The sequence below is a fragment of the Theropithecus gelada genome, unplaced genomic scaffold (assembly GCF_003255815.1).
Source record: "Theropithecus gelada isolate Dixy unplaced genomic scaffold, Tgel_1.0 HiC_scaffold_15962, whole genome shotgun sequence".
Lineage (NCBI taxonomy): Eukaryota > Metazoa > Chordata > Mammalia > Primates > Cercopithecidae > Theropithecus > Theropithecus gelada.
Genome location: NW_020257727.1, coordinates 44,144 through 65,671, shown reverse-complemented (window position 1 = coordinate 65,671; position 21,528 = coordinate 44,144). Strand labels below are relative to the sequence as shown.

Sequence of the window (21,528 nt, the reverse complement as noted above, 5' to 3'; positions counted from 1 at the left end):
AATCCAGAATCAGATCCTCTGAGTGGTAAGACCTGGGCATTGGTGTTTTTATTTAATTTTTACTCTTTATGTTGAGCTAATTATAGATTTCCCATGCCATTTGTAAGGAAAAATAAAGAGGGAGCCCATGTACCCTTCACCCAGTTTCCCCCAATGGTGACACCTTGCATAACTACAGCATAACATCACAATTAGGAAACTACATTGATACAATCCTACTATGCTGGATTTTTTTTCCCCCCGCTGAGATGGAGTCTTGCTCTGTCACCCAGGCTGGAGTGCTGTGGCATGATCTCGGCTTACTGCAACCTCCGACTCCCGGGATCAAGCAATTCTCCTGCCTCAGCCTCCCAAGTAGCTGGGATTACAGGCACACACCACCACACCCGGCTAACTTTTGTATTTTTAGTAGAGATGGGGTTTTACCATGTTGGCCAGGCTGGTCTTGAACTCCTGACCTTGGTGATCCACCCGTCTCATCCACCCAATGTGCTAGGATTACAGGTGTGAGCCACTGTGCCAGGCCATTTTTCTCTATTTCTTCTTTGGTGATGCTTAGTTCTACTGAAGTAGCTCCTCTCCTCTTTAATGTGTTAGCTTTTTCTATTTTGAAAAAATGTAAAACCTACAGAAAACTTACCATGCTAGTATAATGAACACCCAAATACCCTTCACATATATTTACCAGTTGTTAACATTTTGCCACATTTCTCTCCTCTCCCCTCCCACTTTCTCCTTCTCAATATGTATACACATATTCTTGATCCTGACCCATTTATGCATAGCCCCTCATGCCTGCACACTTCAGCATGCGTCTCCAGAGAACAAGGACGCTCTCTTACATGGCCACAATGCAACTGTCAAACTCAGAAAATTTAACATCAATACAATATTATCTAATATAATATAGTTCATTTCAAATTTCATTCATTTTCCAAAACTCTCCTTATATATAGCAATTCCTCTCTTTCACACCCCTAGGATCTCATCACACTGCCTTATTGTGTTATTTCTTTACTCTCCTTTGATCTGAAACAACACCCTTTGTCTCTCATGCTAATGACTTTTTTTTTTTTTTTTTCTGGAGACAGGGTCTCATTCTGTTGCCCAGGCTGGAGTGCCATGATCATAGCTCACTGCAGCCTCGACTTCCCGGGCTCAAGTGATCCTCTCACCTCAGCCTCCCAAGTAACTGGGACTATAGGCATGCACCACCATACCCAGCTAATTATTTGTAGAGATGGAGTCTCCCTATGTTGCCCAGGCTGGTCTGGAACTCCTGGCTTCAAGCATTCCTCCCACCTCAGCCTCCTAAAGTGCTGGGATGATAGGTATCAGCTACCGCACCCGGCTGCCACTGACATTTTTGAAGACTCCGGGCCAGTTGTATTGTAGAGTATCCCCCTCAATTTGGGTTTGTCTGGCTGTTTCCTCGTTGGATTTCGCTTTTGAAAAACATTTTTCATCCACATTTTCAGTTATGGATTCACTGAGGAGACATTTGGCTAAGGAGAGCTTCTCTCTATCATTGTTTAAAACATTATTAAGCATAACTGATAGATGGTCACCTCTGAACACCTTGCTCCCAGGCATAACATCAATAATATTCACAACAGACTGTGGCACATTCTGAGCAAAACCAGGTGAGTGCAATTCCCCGCCTGCGACTGTGAACTGTAAGGAACAAGCAGTCATGAGCCTGGGCTTCCAGCAGGGCCTTCCCTGAGGCCTGGGTGAGCAACATTATTTCTTTATTCCTCAGTCTCCTCAAACCATAACATGGGAATGAAAATCCCTAGAACTTAACTCACGTGGTTAATGTGGTCATGGATGTTACATGCTCAACATGGTGCTTGGCACTCGGTAAGTGCTCATTTAATGTGAGCTCTTATTATCATTTAAAAGTAACGTCATTAAGTCAAAGCTCTTGTGGATTGTTTTACATCTTCTGGCCAGGCACGGCGGCTCATGCCTGTAATGGCAGCACTGTGGGAGGTTGAGGCAGGAGGATCACTTGAGCCCAGGAGTTTGAAACCAGCCTGGGCAATAAAGCAAGATCTTGTCTCTCAAAAAAAGAAAAATTTAAAAAATAAAAAAGGAATTAGCTGGGCATGGTGGCGCATACCTATAACCCCAGCTACTTGGGAGGCTGAGGTGGGAGGATCACTTGAGCCCAGGAGTTGCAGTGAGCCATGACTGCACCACTGTATTCTAGCTCGGGAGACAGAGCAAGATTCTATCTCTTTAAACAAGCAAATAAACAAACAAAATATATATATCCATTCTAGGGGGTAGCAGCCCAGAGGTTTTGTTTGTATGTTTGTTTTGAGACAGGTTCTCTCTCTGTCATCCAGGCAGACGTGCAATAGCACAATCATAGCTCACTGCAACCTTGAATTCCTGGACTCAAGTGATCCTCCAGCCTCAGTTTCTCAAGTAGCTGGGACTGTAGGCACACGCCATCACACCCAGCAAATTTTTTAAACTTTTAGTCGAGACAAGGTCTTGCTATGTTTCCCAGGCTGGTCTCTAACTCCCGAGCCCAAGCCATCCTCCCGCCTCAGCCTCCCAAAGTGCTGGGATTACAGGCATGAGCCACCGTGCCTGCCCTGCGGTTCACTTAGATTCTCTCATGGAGTCCATCTTATGGCAGGCACAGCTGCTTGGCTATGGAAAAGATCCCCAGCCCTTAGGGGTTAGGATGCTGAAAACTGATCTTACCATCACATCCTGAATAGTTAAGAGGATCCTTTCTTTGTCCACGCTGCTTGAAGGGTCAGAATGTCCACATGCATTCAGAAGGGAGATGTTAAAACCACAGGGCTTGGTGCTGGTGGGAGATTTGGTATCCTACGAATAAGCACAGGGAACTGGGCATGGTAAAAGCAACTTCCTGTCCCTGAAGACGTGCTGGGGCCTCGCTCTTCTGTTGGTCTCCCTGCCTCCCATCCCTTTCCTCACTGAATTACCCTCTGCTCTTGCTCCTGAAGTGGATCTGATCGCTCTCATTTCTGCTACATCAACACCATTGCTGGCACACAGCCAGTCAATGCACCAGGATCCAAACTCAGGCCACCAACTCCCAAAACAGTGCTCTAACCCATGGAGCTGTATGGCAGTTGAGTGAGTACCAGTGTAGAAAGATGGCCAAGGTATGTTGTTGAGTTTTTTAAAAAATGGGAGGCCGGGCACAGTGGCTCACATCGGTAATCCCAGCACTTTGGGAGGCTGAGGCAGGCCGATCACCTGAGGTCAGGAGTTCGAGACTAGCCTGGTCAACATGGTGAAATCCTATCTCTACTAAAAATACAAAAATTAGCCAGGTGTGGTGGCGCTTGCCTATAGTCCCAGCTACGTGGGAGGATAAGGCAGGATAATTGCTTGAACCCAGGAGGCAGAGGATGCAGTGAGCCGAGATCTCGCCACTGCACTCCAGCCAGGGCGACAGAGCAAGACTCCGTCTTTAAATAAACAAATAAGTAAGTAAGTAAATGGGGCTGGGCATGGTGGCTTAGCCCTGTAATAACTGAAACTTTGGGAGGCTGAGGTGGGAGGATTGCTTGAGCCCAGGAGTTCAAGACCAGCCAGGGTAACATAGTGGGATATGAGATCCTATCTCTACCAAAAAACCCCCCAACAATTAGCTAGACGTGGTGGTGAGTGCCTGTTGTCTCAGCTGTCAGGGAGGCTGATGCAGGATGACTGCTTTAACTCGGGAGGTAGAGGTTGCAGTGAACTGTGATTGTACTACTGCATTCCAGCCTGGGTGGCAGAGCGAGACTTTGTCTAAAAAAAAAAAAAAAAAAAAAAAAAAAAAAAAAAAAGTGGGATAATCAAATAGCATGGACGGTATAATCCTATTTATGTGAAAATAACCACCAAAAATGTTAAAAAGGCACCCACTCAGAGGTCATTTATATGGTAACCCCAAACCGCAGGAACTGCCCTAAGTTCCTGCTATGGTAACCCCACGCATTGAAATTGCCCTAGGTCTCATCACTGGAATGAATGAAGGAAGACTGAAAGGATGTGCTGCGGAGCCTGGCTGGGGGTGGGGTTGGGGTGGGCTGGCCAAGGATGGTGGCCTTTAGTCGTTTATAAATGTCAGCAATAACAATGACTTTAAGACAGTGAACTGTTATTGTGGGAAAAAACCCGACTCACCCCATGCCACCATCCACCCAGTGGAAAGAACGCTCAGAAGGCATTCCAGAAGACGTCAGGGTGGCCCTGTGTTCCTGTCACCTATCATGCTCTCAGTGACTTCAGAGGTAAGTAGACGTGGGAGACACCACTCACTGGGAACGAGACAGGTCCAGGATATTCTGGATCAATGATCTCTTCTTGGATATAATGAAATATGCTATTTTTAGTCCAGATAGTTATCTACCCATCTACTCACAATAATTATCTCTGGGGCAGTGGGATTATGAAAGGACTTTTCTTTTCTTTGTATCATTTGATTTTTTTTCCTTTTAGAGACGGGATCTTGCTCTGTCACCCAGGCTGGAGTGCAGTGGCATAATTATCGCTTACGGTAGCCTTGTGGGATTTGAATTTTTTGTATCAATTATGCATTATCAGGAAAATAAGTACCATAATTTTTTAACATGCACACTTTGCTTCATTCCTGATACATCAATGGAGACAATTTTTTTTTTTTTTGAGATGGAGTTTCACTCTGTCCCCCAGGCTGGAGTACTGTGGCTCAATCTTGATTCGCTGTAACTTCTGCCTCCTAGGTTCAAGTGATTCTCCTGTCTCAGCCTCCTGAGTAGCTGGGATTACAGATGTGTGCCACCACGCCTGCTTATTTTTGTATTTTTAGTAGAGATGGGGTTTCACCATGTTGGTCAGGCTGGTCTCAAACCCCTGATCTTAAGCGACCCTTCGCCTCCCGAAGAGCTGGCATTACAGATGTGAGCCACGGCGCCTGGCCAGAGACGATACCACTGAAAGGGCGAACATATCATCCATTGCAGCGTACAGCCATGTCCCCAGGAAAGCCAACATAACTAAGACTTGGCACTTTGGCGGAACTCTCTGGAAAGCAGTGTCTTCCTTTCACCAGAGATGTAAAACAGTTTAAACCCTATGATGGTTTCCCCTCAAACTTAAGGAGAATCCCATATCTTTATTTTTGCCCTCAAGCCCCGTGCAACTGACCCGTGGCTGCTTCTCTGACCTCACCTCTACTTAAGTATCACCTCATCAAGGGGAGCCCCTGCACCCTCCATATAAAATAGCAGTCCCTAGCTATTTTTCTCTTCCCCTTCCTATTTTATTTTTCTTATCAGCCCTGTTGTCTCCTTACACATTATACACTTGTTTATCTTCTGCCTTATCCTCAGTGTCTGGAATGGTACCCAGGATGGTGGCACACTGGAGCACACACATCTAAGTAAGGGGACAGCTGTTTCTCAGCTCTGGTCACTGTTGGTGTATAAGAATGTGGACCCCTTGCCTGGGTGTGGTAGCTCATGCCTGTAATCCCAGCACTTTGGGCGGGTGAGGCAGGCAAATCACCTGAGGTCAGGAGTTCGAGACCAGTCTGGCCAACATGGTGAAACCCCATCTCTACTGAAAATGCAAAAATTAGCCAGGCGTGGTGGTCAGCACCTGTAATCCCAACTACTCAGGAAGCTGAGGCAGAAGAATCGCTTGAACCTAGGAGGCAGAGGTTGCGGTGAGCTGAGATCGCACCACTGCACTCCAGCCTGGGTGACAGAGTGAGACAATGTCTCAAAAAAATAAATTAATTAATTAAAATGTCAGCTAGTAATTCACATCTTTTAAAAGCAATGTACAAGTCAACGAGGTGGAGGGCAACAGAACATGTCTGCAGCAAGCCAGTCTGTGAACTCAGAGAAGCTATGAAATTGAAGTTCACGGAAGATGTGATTAAAGGCGAGAGGCTGGTGTGTTTCAACAGTGAAGGTCAGATGAAAAGTACACATGCGGACATGCATTTCCTCTTGCTCCATTTCAGGCTGCGCTTGCAAACGGTGTGAGGTGGCTGAGTATACTTAGCCACGTGCCTCTTTTTTTTCCCCTGTTCAGATTGCATCTCTTAAGGCTTCTGCCTTTGCTGAAAACTGGCATTGCCATTTTATTCTTTCACTTTGCAGGAAAATAACTCCAAGAGGAAATTGACTGTGAAGCCTTATGGAGTGCCCCCTCAAGATGGGGAAAAAGAAGAGAGAGAAATATAATCAAGCACTCAGAGTGGAGAAAATTAAGTGCTGGCGGAGCAGCAGGAATGCCTATGCGGAGCACGTGCACAAAAGGATGCTAATGGGACTTAATGCTGCTGCCTCGCCTTGTGGGGAGCTTGGGAGCTCGCAAAGGAAGGGCTGTATGTTAATTTAATGAGAGGTGCCCAATGCTTGACCAAAGGCAAACTACCACGGCCTCTTGTTTGAAGGGCACACACACATCTGGGGCTGGGACTGTAACAGACTGTGCTTGGCTAAAAACCAGCCTCCCAATTAAGAGAAATTGATGGCTGTTTTGCACAGACTGATCCTGAGCAGGGGGCGGTTTGGTTCAAAAGCAGATTGTCTGTGTTGTTTGGGATTTGAGTTTTAAAGGTAATAAAGTCCACAATTTTGCCTACTGTTTAACCCCACTTTAATGGACTAGGCAGAGAAACAAAGTCGTTGGATCGTTCCATAGAAAAGGACTTTTATGTTCTGTTTCAGGGAAACAAAAATTTCCAACATACTGGGGTTTTTTGCAACCAGGATGTGAAACGAAGTGATCCTTGCTCTTTATCTGTCTTTCCTTTATCAGCAAATAAGGAAGCGCAAGCATGCAACCAAAATCAGAGGAACATTTCCTGGACAGCATTCCCATCTCCTGTAAGAGTGCTTCTCACTTCATAAAAGTGACACGCAGAAGCAAGACTGCCTTTGTGGTGACGTCACTGAATCTGCAGCTGGGACCCAGAGTTGAACAAACGCCGCTCTGGCAAACAGGGCAGGGTCTGGCTTAGCAACTTGACTTTGACCTACCACCTCTGGATAATTTTGCTTCTACATAACTATGGAGATGATCTACTCATTCTATTTATAAAAATAATGCCCTTGGAGTAAACCCCAACTATCCACTCCTACTTCCACCCTGGCCCAGGTCTGTTCTGCCCCAGTGCACCTAATTTTCCTTTGTTCTTTATCCCCCTCGTTCACACTGTGCCTGCATCCTGCTCCTTGAACAAGCCTGGCCTCAAGCTATTGCACTTGCTGCTTCCTCTATCTGGAATGCCTTTCTCATTGGTCCTTGCTGAGACACTCCTTTTTTTTTTTTTTTTTTTTGACACAGTTTCACTCTATCGCCCAGGCTGGAATGCAGTGGTGCAGTCTTGGCTCACTGCAACCCCCGCCTCCCGGGTCCAAGTGATTCTCCTGTCTCAGCCTCCCAAGCAGCTGGGATTATAGGCACACACCACCACGCCCAGCTAATTTTTGTATTACAAGTAGAGATGGGGTTTCAACATGTTGGCCAGGCTGGTCTTGAACTCCTGACCTCAGGTGATCTGCCCACCTTGGCCTCCCAAAGTGCTGGGATTACAGGCGTGAGCCACAGCGCCTGGCCCCAGGTCACTCCTAATCCATCATGCTTCAACTGAAATGTCATGCTGGAAAGAGGCCTGCCTTCTCTCTCTCTCTTGGCTAACACTGCCTTCTCTCCCACGGCATCTTGCTGTCCCATCTTTCTCTTCTGTTTTCTTCAGAGAACTTATTGATACCTGAAAGGATCTCATCATTTATTTCTCGCTTTTTTCTTCATTGTCTGTCTCCCCTTTGGAACATAAGTTGCTTAAAAACAGGCACCTCACTGGGTGCGGCCCATGCCTGTAATCCCAGCTACTCAGGAAGCTGGGGTGAGAGGATGGCTTGAGCCCAGGAGTTCAAGGCTGCAGTGAGCTATGATCGTACCAGTGCGCTCCAGCCTGGGTGACAGAGCACAATTCCGTCTTTAAAAAAATAATACAAAAATAAAAAAGTATAGGCACCTCTTCAGTTTTGTTCATTTCTGAATCTCTGGTGCCTAGGACACAGCCTGATGGTCAGTGAGAGGTGCTTAACAGATGCTTGTGGAAGGAAGGACTGGGATATACTTTTGCAGTTCAAAGGATTTCAGGAATGAAATGGCAATCTGAGGAAGGGGAGTAAAATGTCCTGTTGTCAACTTTGTAAGCTGTTAAACCGACATGGACTCCAAGCTAAAGCTGTGTAGGCCTCTAGGCTTTTAAACCTGTGGCTCCTGCTGCCCTGGGGGTGGTATGTGGAATATTCATCAGGTGCAAGTATACATAGGTGGACAGGCTGAGCATCAGCAATTCCTGCCTGCCCTCACCAACTTGCCCCTCAAACTCTTACCCAGCTTTTAGGGCCCAAGACAAAAGTCACTTCCTCTAGGAAGCCTTCCAGGATCCTCTCCCTCCTCTGTCTGCACCATGCTCTGCCCCAACTTCTGCATTCTCTCGCTGTACAGGGACTATGTGCTAGTGACCCTTAGAGGTCAGACCCTGGCCTCACCGACCCCTGGTCACTGGATGCCTCTGAATGCTGACCTCTAGCCCAAGGTCTGCTCATCAAACTGTGTGAAATGAACGCAAGAGTGAAGGAACACAGTGGCGAGTGAAGGACAGAATAAATAAACGTCAGAAAGTGCCCCGAGAGGCCACTGCAGCACCGAGCCTCACCGTCCTTCAGGTGCCCCGAGCGCAAGGCCAAGGTCATCCCTACCTGCGGACGATCCTCAGAAGTGTTGTTTGCCTGGACAGTCACATCCCCACACAGCTCAAAATCATCAGAATAGTCCACAGGAGGTTCGATGTGGAGCCGCGGGCCAGCTTCTGTTCTGATCTGCACAGATTTCTGTACAAAAATGCAGACCGTCTCAGATAAGGTGGAATGAGGTCTATTCCTCTGCGGGGCAGGGACTGGCGCTGGAGAGGTGCAGCCAGGATCTACGGGCTTAGATACCAAGGGTGGTGTGCCTGCACACAACAGCAGTGGTGTCACGATGGGCATGGGCCACAGACCTCCTTCTCATCCAGGCCAGCACTGGATGGCCATGCCACCTCGCTCAACAGTCTACTGCTTCCTGCTATCCAAAGAACGTGCAGGAGAATTTTTTTAAATAACTTTTCGGTTGGAAATTCTGGTTTTTTTTGGTTTGTTTTGCTTTTTGGTTTTTTACTTCTCACTCTGTTGTGCAAGCTGGAGTGCCATGGTGCAGTCTTGGTTCTGCAACCTCTACCCGCCAGGTTCAAGTAATTCTCCTGCCTCAGCCTCCTGAGTAGGTGGAATGACAGACAACGGCAACCACGCGGCGAATTTTTGTATTTTTAGTAGAGACGGGGTTTTGCCACGTTGGCCAGGCTGGTGTTGAACGCTTGGCCTTAAGTGATCTGCTTACCTCGGCCTCCCCAACTGCTGAGATTACAAGCATGAGCCACTACGCCCAGCCAGTTGGAAATTCTTTATCAGGAGACTTTTAGTAGGTGTTAAACTTCTCAAAAAGGGCTTTGTGGTCAAGGCATGGTAGCTCATGCCTGTAATCTCAGGATTTTGGAAGGCCGAGGCAGGAGGATCACTTGAGGCCAAGAGTTGGAGCCCAGCCTAGGCAACATAGTGAGACTCCCATCTCTACAAAAAATTAAAAAATTAACCAGGTGGCAGGGCCTGGTGCCTCACACCTGTAATCCCAGCACTTTGGATGGCTGATGTGGGCGGATCACCTGAGGTCAGGAGTTTGAGACTAACCTGATCAAGATGGAGAAACCCCGTCTCTACTAAAAATACAGAATTAGTCGGGTGTGGTGGCGCTTGCCTGTAATCCCAGCTACTCAGGAGGCTGAGGCAGGAGAATCGCTTGAACCCGGGAGGCAGAGGTTGCAGTGAGCCGAGATCACGCCATTGCACTCCAGCCTGGGCAACAAGAGCAAAACTCCATTTCAAAAAAAAAAAAAAAAAATTAGCCAGGTTGGTAGTGTGTGCCTGTAGTCCTAGCTACTCCAGAGGCTGAGGTGGGAGGATCGCTTGAGCCCAGCAGTTCGAGGCTGCAGTGAGCCAAGATCGCACTACTGCACTCTAGCCTGGATGACAATGTGACACCCTGTCTTTAAATAAAAGAAAGGGGGGGCTTTGTGATTAGACTTGTTTGGGAAACCCTGGCCTACACATGCACACTGCAGATATCCTAAAATGAAATACAGTATGGGATATTTCCCAAACTTTCTGGACTGTGGACACTTCAGACTGGGGCCTCTCTTTTTTCTAGTAATCCTTGGATCGTTCTTTGGGAAGGAAACTCATTGTGTGATCGGTGTGGCCGATTACAGAGTCCCCTCCAATGTCCACTTTCCTGTTCTTCTATTGCCTGGAGTTCCAGATGTGCATATGGAGTCCCAGCCTCCCCTGTAGCTAAGAGGAACCGCGTGAACACATTCTGACTCACGAGCTGTGGGTGGGAGGGAGGGATGTGAATTGCATCTTCCAGGTGTCTCCTTAAAGGGCAGGGACCAGCCTCCCCAAGCCCTGCAGCTTCTCCTGCCAGCTGCAATGGGGAGGTGGGAGTGAGGTGACTGGTGCTGGGGGAAGGAAAGCAACATCTGGAGGATGGTCAGAGTAACAGGCGTTCCTCGGTGACCGCATGGAGCAGGGCGAGTGCTCCCATCTAAGCAGTGTTGTGTCAGAGACAACAGCTTTCATGCTGTTCAAGCCACTGGTATTTGTGTCTCCCTGCTGGAGCAGCCAAACCTGTACTTTAACTGATATACCTGGCATGCAAGGTTCCCTACAATGTGGCCACAGCCCACCTTCCTGCCCTGGTTGCTGCACAGACAACCACACACCTGATAATTAGGCCAAACAAAAGGGCTTCTGGGGCTTTTGGATCTGCAGCTCCATCAGTCCAGCTTCCAGGCTGTGTCCTTCGGGAAACACCTCCCTTGTTTTCCTCTGGGACCCAATTTCCTCCCAACTCTCAGTCCACATGTGGCCCCATGGTGGGGATTTGAGGCAGGCCTGGCCAATCTGCCCATTCCACCCTCACAACACACTACGGCCAGCCAGTTCAGGGATAGAAACAGACCTAAGGCAGCAACGAGAACAGCCCTGGATTCCTGTTAGAGCCATGGGAAGGAGGTGCTCTCTTCCTGCGGGATGTGAAGCTAGAGGGACGTCTATCAGGAGCTGCTGGGGACCATCCTATCCCTAACAAAGAGCAAAGAGAGCTGAGAGGCTGAAGCAGAGTCCTGATGGGTTTTAGAACCCCTGGATCCAGCTGCACCTGAAGCAAGCCCCACTGAAATATTCTCCTTTTTTGCTTAAACCAGTGTGAAGATGAATAAAGGTATCTGTGACAGTCTTGGCCCTCCCTTGTACCCTAAACTCTCCCACCTTTGTGCCTCTGCTCACGCTGTTCTCCCAATCCGAATACCATCCTCCCAAATCTGTTCCATGCATCCAAACCCTAACTAGCTTTGGAGACAATGCTCTCTGCCTACCCAGTATCTGTCGGCTGCCTGACTCTACTGAGGTGGCCCTGTGCCCCACTAAGATGGTCACATTGCTGGGGGCCTTTGCAGCTAGGGATGGCCATGAGATCCACGTGTGGCAATGCTAGTGGTTAGGAGTCTACAAGGCAGAGCTTCAGAGAAAACTCTGTCTTCCTGGTAATCAGTAGAGACTCAGTGCAGACAGGACTTCTGCCCTTTACCCTTCTACCCTTCTTCCTGGCTGGAATGGGGATGGGATGTTTGGGAACACAGAAGTTATCTCGTGAGAATGAGGAAGAAAGCCACACACCAAAGAAGGCCCAGTGCAACAGAAGAGCTGGGTTCCTGGTGGCATCACCCACCCATGCCACCAGCGTGCCTCCAAATGCATTGTTCACAAGTGAGGAAAACAGCAGCTGTGGTCTCTAAGCTGCAGTATTCTAGTTTCTGTTGCAAGCAGCTCAACTCCATCCCACTTGCTAACCCACGCTGGCCACTTGTTACTTTTGTGTTTCTGTTACTGTGGCTCCTGTGTGGTGAAGGGCCTGGGTTCTAGACTCAGGCAGGCTACGCAATTCCTGGAACTCTGATGCTTACTCCCTGTGTGACCTTGAGCAAGTCACCTAGCCTCCCTGAGCACCGGCTTCCAAATCTGTTAAGACGGCACTCATGAATCTTCATTAGAGGGCTGCCACAAAGATGACACGCAGCGACGCAGGTGAGCCCTCGGCTGGGGCTTTGGCACACAGCACCTCAGGGCTACACCTATTTACATGGCATCAACTCTGCACAGGTCACTAGACTGCCTCTCAGGTGTATGTTTCATTTGGCATAGCCCCCAAAAGCCAGCCAACCATGTCCTCTGGTAGTGAACCAGAGAAACTGCCACCTGCTCTGAGGCTGGAGGTAAAGCTGATTGTGTTGGACTCAGTAAGCAGGGCCAGGGCTGGCTTGAGGGAAGCAAGGTGCTCAGGGTGTGATATTGAAGGGGGTCTCACTCTCAGGCACCGACCCGCCCATGCACAAATCTGAGCATGAGGCCTCCTTTAATATTCTGCTCCAGGTGCCTTACTTACTTCACCCTGTCCTGGCCCTATTGCTGAAAGATAGAACAGGATACAGAGTATGTGCATGAACTCTAAGACTCACATAAGGGGTACTCAAGGGTAATGGGGCTGGGCAAGGTGACTCATGCCTGTAATCCCAGCACTTTGGGAGGCTGAGATGGGAGGACTGCTTGAGTCCTGGAGTTTGAAACCAATCTGGGCAATATAGTGAGACCTCATCGCTAAAAAAATAAATAGATAAATTATCCGGGTGTGGTGATACGTGCCTGTAGTCCCAACTACTTGGGAGGCCAAGGCAAGAGGATCACTTGAGCCCAGGAGTTCGAGGCTGCAGTGAGCTATGATCACATCACTATGCTACAGCCTGGGTGACAAAGCGAGATCCTGTCTCTAAAGAAAAAGTGAGCAAAGAAGGGCTCAGAGAAGGACAAGTGACTAAAAGAAAAATGACGCAGGGGGAAATTGAGAGAGAAGCCCTCTGTGGGAGCCTATGAATGGGGGTGGCACCCAGCCAGATGCCCACTAGGGCTGTTATCATAGAAGGCTCTGGAGTTAGGAGGGGCTGGGGAAGGCATGATCAAGATTATGTCTTTGGCCGGGCACAGTGGTTCACACCTGTAATCCCAGCACTTTGGGAGGCTGAGGCGGGCAGATCACTAGAGGTTAGGAGTTCGAGACCAGCCTGGCCAACATGGTGAAACCCTGTATCTACCAAAAATACAAAAATTAGCCAGGTGTGGTGGTATGTGCCTATAGTCCCTGGTACTTGGGAGCCTGAGGCAGGAGAATCGCTTGAGCCTGGCAGGTGGAGGTTGCTGTGAGCCGAGATCTTGCTACTGTACTCCAGCCTGGGCAACAGAGTGAGACTCTGTAAAAAAAAAAAAAAAGATTATGTCTCTGGAAGATGAACTAGGGAGAAATTGGCCCTAGAAAAAGCAATTTCCTAGAACTGTCCTAGAAGCAGCAAAAAAATAAAAATAAAAAAGAAGAAAAAGGGGGAGTGGTGTTGGTGGTAATTAGGACATGCATTTCCCTTGAAGCCCTGGAGTTAGAATCCTTCGCCCCCTGTAATATTCAATTCCCTGCAGGTTTAGTAAACCTAAGGATTATCTAGATGATGAAGAAAATGATGTCAGAGTCTTACTGACCTACCGGATTCTAGTAGTTTAGACAGAACTCCTTTCAGATCCAAGTTCACAATGCCCCGCTCCCCCATCAATGCTTTCACACTATGTGCCATGTCACTGGGTGCCACTCCAAGCACTCAGGTGCATTCACTCATTTAGTTTCTTTTTTTTTTTTGAGACAGTCTCACTCTAACTGTTACCCAGCCTGGAGTGCAGCGGGGCAATCTTGACTCACTGCAACCTCTGCCTCCTGGGTTCAAGCAATTCTCCTGCCTCAGCCTCCTGAGTAGCTGGGATTACAGATGCCCGCCACTGGGCCCAGATAATTTTTGTATTTTTAGTAGAGACAGGGTTTTGCCAAGTTGGACAGGCTGGTCTCAAACTCCTGACCTCAGGTGATCCACCCGCCTTGGCCTCCCAAAGTGTTGGGATTACAGGCGTGAGCCACAGCGCCTGGCTGCTCATTTAGTTCTCAAAGCAACCCAAGGAGGAAACTGAGTCACAAGGGTGTAGGCCACTTGCCCAAGGCCACACAGCGAGGAAGTTGCACAGCCTAATCACAGACCTGACACTAAACCAAAGATGGGCCGATACTTCCTATAAGGGGCCAGAGAGTATTTTAGACTTTGCAAGCTATATGGTCTCTGTTAGGATACTCAGCAACCCTACTGCAGCTCAAAAGCAGCCATGGGCAGTGACTAAAGAAATGGGCATGGCTGTGTTCCAATAACACTTTATTTACAAATACGGGCTGAGGCTAGATTTGGCCCAAGGGCTATAGTTGTGGATGAACCCTTGTTCTAAATCACCATGCTGTACTGCCCCCAGCAGGCATGTTGAAGAATAAATGTGCCCTACCTGGGCTGGGTGTGGTGGCTCACACCTCTAATCCCAGCTCTTTGGAAGGCCGAGGCGGAAGGGTTGTTTGAGGACAGGATTTTGAGAGCAGCCTGGGCAACATGGTGAGATTTTGTCTCTACAAAAAAAAAAAAAATTAAGAAACAATGTGTCCAGCCTGGGCTACAGTGGCCTTTGGACAGGCATTAGAGAATTTCCCTGGCTGGGTGCGGTGGCTCACACCTGTAATCCCAGAACTTTGGGAAGCCGAGGCAGGCAGGCTACCTGAGGCCCCAGGAGTTTGAGACCAGCCTGGCCAGCATGGCGAAACCCTGTCTCCACTAAAAATGCAAAAAGTTAGCCAGCATGGTGGCACACATCTGTAATCCCAGCTACTCAGGAGGCTGAGGTAGCAGAATCGCTTGAACCCAGGAGGCAGAGGGTGCGGTGAGCCGAGATCACACCACTTCATTCCAGCCTGGGCAACAGAGCGAGATCTCAAAAAAAAAAAACCAAAAAGAAAAAACAAAAAACAAAAAAACACAAAAGAAAAAGAAAAACAAAAAGAAAAGAAAAAAAGAAAAAAAGAGGAGGAATTTCCCGAGCATATCTAACACAAAAAAGGAGGCAGGGGCTGAGTTACAGACCATTTGAAGAAAAGATCTTAGAGAGACGGTGGAAAGGGCTGAAGAAAAGCAGCTAGGGATTCTCCCTGGGAGAACAGGGAGGAGGTGGGGTGCAGCACGACCCCGCCTTCCTATAGAAGACAGGTTGCTTGCAGATGCCCCTCCGGACTCCCAGTGGCCCCTGCTGTTTCCACTTTCTTCGCTCCTCGGCTTGACCATCTGTCCCATGTTGCCCTGGGCTCCAGCTCCACATATGGCGCAGCTTCCTCCCAGGCCCCATCAACTCGCTCTTAGCACATGCGTTAGCCTCGGCGCTAGGGCCCGTGGAAGGAAAGCACTACCCAAACATATAACCAACACCGACCGTTTCCAGTCCCGGAGATTCCTGGAGGTCTTCCTGCCTCGACTGAGATGAAGCTGTAAAGGCTTTGAAGTTCATCATTGATTTGAATTTTCCACCATACCTCCTAGAACGCTCCTCCCTCCTCCCCAGAAACTACTCAATTAACATCCAAACACTAGGAGGCCTTCCAGCTGGGGAAGAGATGGCTTGAGTGGGGACAAGGAGAAGGGACCACGGGGCACGGGGCCCAGGCCTGAATAGCTGCCTGACTCACCAGCACTGGCCAGGGCCTGGGGTGTTGCCTGGCCTCCCCATGGGTTTCTAGTCCTTTGTCCAGAGAAAGGGGGCCCGGACTAGGGCCCTGCTACTCTAAGTGTGGTCCACGGACCAGCAGCACTGGTTATCTCCTGGGAATTTGTGAGAAATGCAGAATTCCAGGCTCCTCCTTTGCCCTGGGAATCAGAATGTGAATCTGAGCAAGATCCCAGGTAATTTATACGCACGCACATTCAATTTCCAATAGCATATCAGGAGATTGACGGGGCTTTGTTGTGGAAGCCGTTGTTTCTGCCTGTCCAGCACACACTCCCCTGTGTTTGGTAAAAGCCCTGTTTGGTAAAAGCACCCTACTTTTGCTTTTTGAGATGGTGTCTTGCTCCCCACTTCCTGCCCGGGCCCCAAGAGGTTCACATGGCACTGAGCCGTCGCCAGGGGTGGATGAGCACGTGACCCAGGTCTAGCCAATCAGAGTATGCGATTCCCCTGGCCCCCAGTGATTGGGTGACTGGTTCTGGGGCGCGGAAGAGACGTGGTAGCAGAGCGGCGGAACCTAAGTGGGCAGCTGCTGGTGGCCTGTCTTGCTACCACATGGGGCACAGGGGAGTTGAGAGATGAAGAATAGGCCATTACATCGTTTGAGCTCCTGGACCCTAGATAACAGGAATCGGGATGAACAACTCTGCTAGCCTTGGATTTGAATTGAAAGCATGAAAGAGAGCTCTAATGTTCAAGGAAAGCCCTGGCCTCTCTCTCTTCTTTTTTTTGAGACAGAGTCTCACTCTGTTGCCCAGGCTGGAGGGCAATGGCGCTATCTCAGCTCACTGCAACCTCTGCCTCCCGGGTTTAGGCAATTATCCTGCCTCAGCCTCCCGAGTAGCTGGGATTACAGACATTCACCACCACGTCCGGCTGATTTTTTTGTATTTTTAGTAGAGACAGGGTTTCACCACGTTGGCCAGGCTGGTATCGAACTCCTGACCTCAGGTGATCCACCCGCCTCGGTCGCCGAAAGTACTGGAAGTGTGGTCTAAGAGTACTAAGTAGGATTACAGGCGTGAGCCACCGCGCTTGGCCTCTTTCTCTTCTACGGTTTTCCCATCTTCCCTTTAGCACCACTGCTCACCTCGCGGAGGTGTCAGGACCCAGGTTTGCAGTCGGCATTAAGGCACTGAATCAGCAAGCTTTTACTGAGCACCGACTGCATACAAGGTTTTGAAAACACAGGAAGATACAAAAAAGAAAAAAAAAAATGTTTTAAAACCAATGCCCTGCCCTCAAGGAGGTCACACAGCACACATAATGGGAGAATGTGTTTATGAAGCAACATGTGACAAAATTAATGTGGTCCAGAAAGAGTTTCTAATGCTGAGTGGGTGCTGGAGAGGGGAATAAATAGTCCCTCCATCTGGCCTGCTCTCCCGCCCCCAGCCCCAGGGAGGCTCCTCTGCCACCACTGGGAGGAGATTGAAAGCAGCCCTGCCCACACGGAAGGCTCACCTCCAGTGAGCAGCCTGGGCTGGCAGGTTCCAACCCAGCCCCCCAGGCCGTGCATGGCTCCCTGCCTCCCACCTCCACGCCCTTGCAAGGGATGATGACTGTGCACCTGGCTGGCTCCCCGCTTGGCACGCTGCTGTACCTGAGTGGGTGTTTCGAAGCGGCTGCTCTTTCCTGCCTACTTGCAGCACCCAGACCTGGGTAGACCCTGGCAGTATCAATCATATGCAGGAGGAGGATTTAAAAGCCCTGACACTCCAAAATCCATGTTCCTTTTTGCCAGCCCAAGGCCAGCTTATTTCATACCCAGCCCACACTCAGCCCAGTTCATGCCCAGAGTTACTTGTTCATATCTGCCACCCCTCTTCGCAAAGTGTTCTAAAAGGTGTGCATTAAAGCTTATTGTCAAGTAGAAAAAAAGAGCAAGGCTGGGGGCTGCCCCACATGGTTGTGCAGGTTGTGCAGTATGCAAATGGCTCCCTCTAGAGGTAGGAGAGCTCTAAAACACTGACAAAGGCAGGTCTAGGGTGGGGAGGTCCGGCTGACTTGATGTGTTCATCCCCGGTTTGTCTTATCTGTTAGAAATAGCAGCGCTCCCCACTCTGACAGTCTGTGTTGTGCAAGGTCACTGGAAAGGCCAATGCTTTATGGCTTGTTTCATTTGTTGTCCTCACTGCAGGGGTTTCAGAACTCAGAAGGAAGATAACAAGAGACAGGGCCCCCAACACTTCCTATTTTCACTTGTGAGATTTTCTGAAGGTGCTGAAGCTGCACAGGCCACAACAGGACACAGGATATGGTGGCTGAGTGAGAGCAAAGCCTCTGCTTTAACAATTGCAATGAACTTGCTTTAGAGACCTTTAAGGAAAGCCCACCCCACAGTAAATTGCTGGAAGGCCAATCCCTTCACTAGCAATTTAATGCTAAGAGCCGATGACGTTCATCAAATCTGACAGCATTTTGGTAAACGACGGCTCTGTTGATTAGGCCGCTGTCCACCCAAGTATTACAAGGCTGAGGAAGCCATAAATCTTAATCCACAGATAGCAGCAGAAAGATCTAAGGCCCAGAAGTGGTGGGGGGAAAAGGACAGTATGAATAAGAGGCCATATATCACCACCAGCCCATTCCACAGGGAAGGCGGCAGCTCGGGAGCCCAACACAGCCCTCGCCATGATCTTCCCCAAACCCCCAGGAATCGGAGGGGTTCGGGAAGCGTTTTTACAGGTGGAGGTCATCAGCGTCTTAGCCAGCAGGCAGCGTTGGGATGACTCGGTAACCTTCTGACCAAAGGATCTGGAGGCCAGTACACCTGACGCAGCCCCTCCTGTCAGGGCAGCTCTACCCCAATGTGCTTTCTTACTATTGGGTGAGATCATAAGAAGAGAAACCTGTTCTCCTGGAGGCAGTGAATGGATTGGGCTTGGTCAGTAGAAACAGGGTGTGTGATTCAAGAGAGTTTCAGGGCTGGGTGCAGTGGTTCACGCTTGTAATCCCAGCACTTTGGGAGGTCAAGGTGGGTGGATCGCATGAGCCTGGGAGTTCAAGACCAGTGTGGGCTATATAGCAAGAACCTGTCTAAAAAAAAAAAAAAAGAAGAAAAAGAAGAAGAAGAAGAAAAAGAAAAAAAAAAAAAAATCCAGCAAGACAGCCAGGAAGCCAGGAGGAGAGTTTAGAGGCTGAACGGGGAGGCAAGGGGGCTGTGCGGACTGTGAAGAAAGCTGCGACTGCAGGCGCTCACTGTGCACTGGGACCACTGCATCCCACCACGGTGTCCCCAGATGACCGACGTGAATACACAAGGCGACCGTGTGGCCCTGCTGATCTCTCCCGGTTGGCACTGACCTACAAGAGAAACCCCAAGACTGGGAGGGGACAGTGGTCCCTCTCTTGGTGGAGTAGCTTCTGAGAACTGGCCACTGGCCATTGGGGACTTGGCTGCCTTGACCACTCTGCCTACCCTCGGCTACCTCTAAGCATGGCAGGAGCCCATCCAAAAGGGTTAGGATAGAAAGATTGTCTTCCTCTCCATGCCACGCACCCAAGACTCTGTCTCCATGGACTGTCTACCATGGAGAAACTTTGGACTTAACTCCACTTCTTGGAGCCAGAGCAAACCAATCCAGCCCGTCTTCCTCATGACGGTAATAATAGTATAGCTGGCACGCCCAGCCTATTCACTGTTCTGCCTCCAGCCTTCTTGACAAGAAGCTACAGGACTCATGGTTCCTGCTCATGTGGCCACGGCAGGCAGGGTTTACATCAAATGACCTGGTTTCTGAGGGGCTCCAGTCATAGCCGACTGAGGTAGGAGGGGGTGCCTCATCCAGGCTAAGCAGGAGCAGCCCAAGCCATGCCCTGAGAAAGAGATGACCTGAGAGATTCAGACTGTCTCTGTCTTGGAAACTTTCAACTAACAAATATGGAGGGAGTGCAAAACCACACGTGGAGAAGGCACAATGGATCAGGGGAACACTGAAGCTATGAGTTGGCGGCAGCTCAGGGACAGGGAACAGAGGTGCAAGGACGGGGGCTGGGGAAGGTTGGTGGAGAGAGAGGGAGCCCTGCTTCAAAGGCTTCCTGCTCCTCCTGTAGCCCCTTGCCCCCGTGGGCGGTCCTTTCTGCACACATGAACCCAAAACATGAACCCAAACATGGCGCTTTACTGTTTCAACCCTCTTGGAAATTCCTCACATTTAGATTGAAATCCAAACTTCCTCCTGTGGTCTTCTAGGCCCCGCATGGCTGGTTCTTCCTACCTACAACCCTGACACCCTCATCTCCACCCTTTCTGCCAGCCTGTCCTGATCACCCCGCCTCCTTTTAGCCTGTGCCCAGTGCCCACTGCCCTCACTGTCCCCTCACCTGAAACACTCCCCCAGCCACAGATCTTTCCGGGGCTGGCTCCAGGTAACTCTCAGGCTCTGGCTGCGATGGGGTCCCTTAGGAGGCTGTGCTGCACACCCTCACTGAAAAAACGCTTCCCTGACACCTTCTCTTTCAGGCTGCTGTCCTCTGTCCTTCCTTCGTAGCACTGTCTCCCGACTCACTTGCTTGCCTTTGGTCCTTTGCCTTCCCAACCTCCCCACCTGCTCCCCATCAATACGAGCTCCAGGAAGTCAGGGCTGGCCTCACTGCTCGAAACCCGGCAGCTGTAAGTGCCAAAACTGAGTATGTGCTCAATACATGAGCACAGAATGAATGAAGTAAAGTATGAGTGAGCAAAGGAACATACTAGAGTGAAGGGCCCTGAGGCCTCCAGGCCCAGCTGCCCTCCCCATCTGCCCCGCCACTGATTAAAACAACAACAGTCAGTACCATTCACTGACTATTTCTCCTGTGCCAGGCACTGCTTCAGCCTCTCTCCAAACATGGGCCCATCTGATCCTCATTAATTGCCCTCATTAATTACCATTACCAACCCCACATGACAAATGAGAGAGCAGGCACCAAGGGGTTAAGCATCTTAGCCACTGTGCAGCTGGCAGGAGGTGGAGCCAAGACTTTGCACTGGGGCTGCTGGAAGGTTCCAGGGTCTGTGCTCTTAGCCATTCCTCTGGACATGTCTGTCACCTGTTCCCACCTGAAGCAGCAGGCATCCCCTGCTGATGGACCACCTGTAATGCACGCTGCACATGCTCCACTCCAGCAGCCCTGGGAGGTTTCACTGATGATGAAATTGAAGCTCAGACTGGTTACATGGCCAGCTCCAGAGCACACAGCTCACAGGAGTCACATGGCCAGATCTGGCGCACATAACTTAGAGAGATTACCTGGCCAGCTCCGGGGCACACAGCTCAGAGAGGTTACACAGCCAGCTCCGGGGCACACAGCTCACGGAGGTTACATGGCCAGCTCTGGGGTGCACAGCTCAGAGAGGCTACACAGCCAGCTCCAAGACACACAGCTCAGAGAGGTTACTCAGCCAGCTCTGGGGCACACAGCTCAGAGAGGTTACTCAGCCAGCTCCAAGACACATAGCTCACGGAGGTTACACGGCCAGCTCCAAAACACACAGCTCACTGAGGTTACACAGCCAGCTCTGGGGCACACAGCTCAGAGAGGTTACTCAGCCAGCTCCAAAACACACAGCTCACTGAGGTTACACAGCCAGCTCCGGGGCACACAGCTCAGAGAGGTTACACAGCCAGCTCCAGGGCACATAGCCAGTGAGCAGTCTAATGCCTATTCCTCCCATCCTCCAGGGGCCACAAATTCTTTTTTTTTTTTTTTTTTTTTTTTTTTT

At 49.6% G+C, this 21,528-nt stretch overlaps 1 protein-coding gene across 1 annotated transcript in view; it reads right to left on the bottom strand.

The window, feature by feature from the left end:
* Window positions 1-2,721: 2,721 nt before the first annotated feature.
* The window catches only part of LOC112617244 (protein KIAA0556-like), a gene marked incomplete at its 3' end in the record, with an annotated part of 37,819 nt that continues 19,012 nt past the window's right edge, over window positions 2,722-21,528 (bottom strand). The window contains exons 5-6 of the mRNA XM_025373985.1: window positions 8,751-8,882; window positions 2,722-2,850 (exon numbers count right to left, since the gene is read on the bottom strand). Coding sequence (XP_025229770.1) covers window positions 2,722-2,850; window positions 8,751-8,882 — 261 coding nt within the window. The remainder of the gene's footprint in view (window positions 2,851-8,750; window positions 8,883-21,528) is intronic.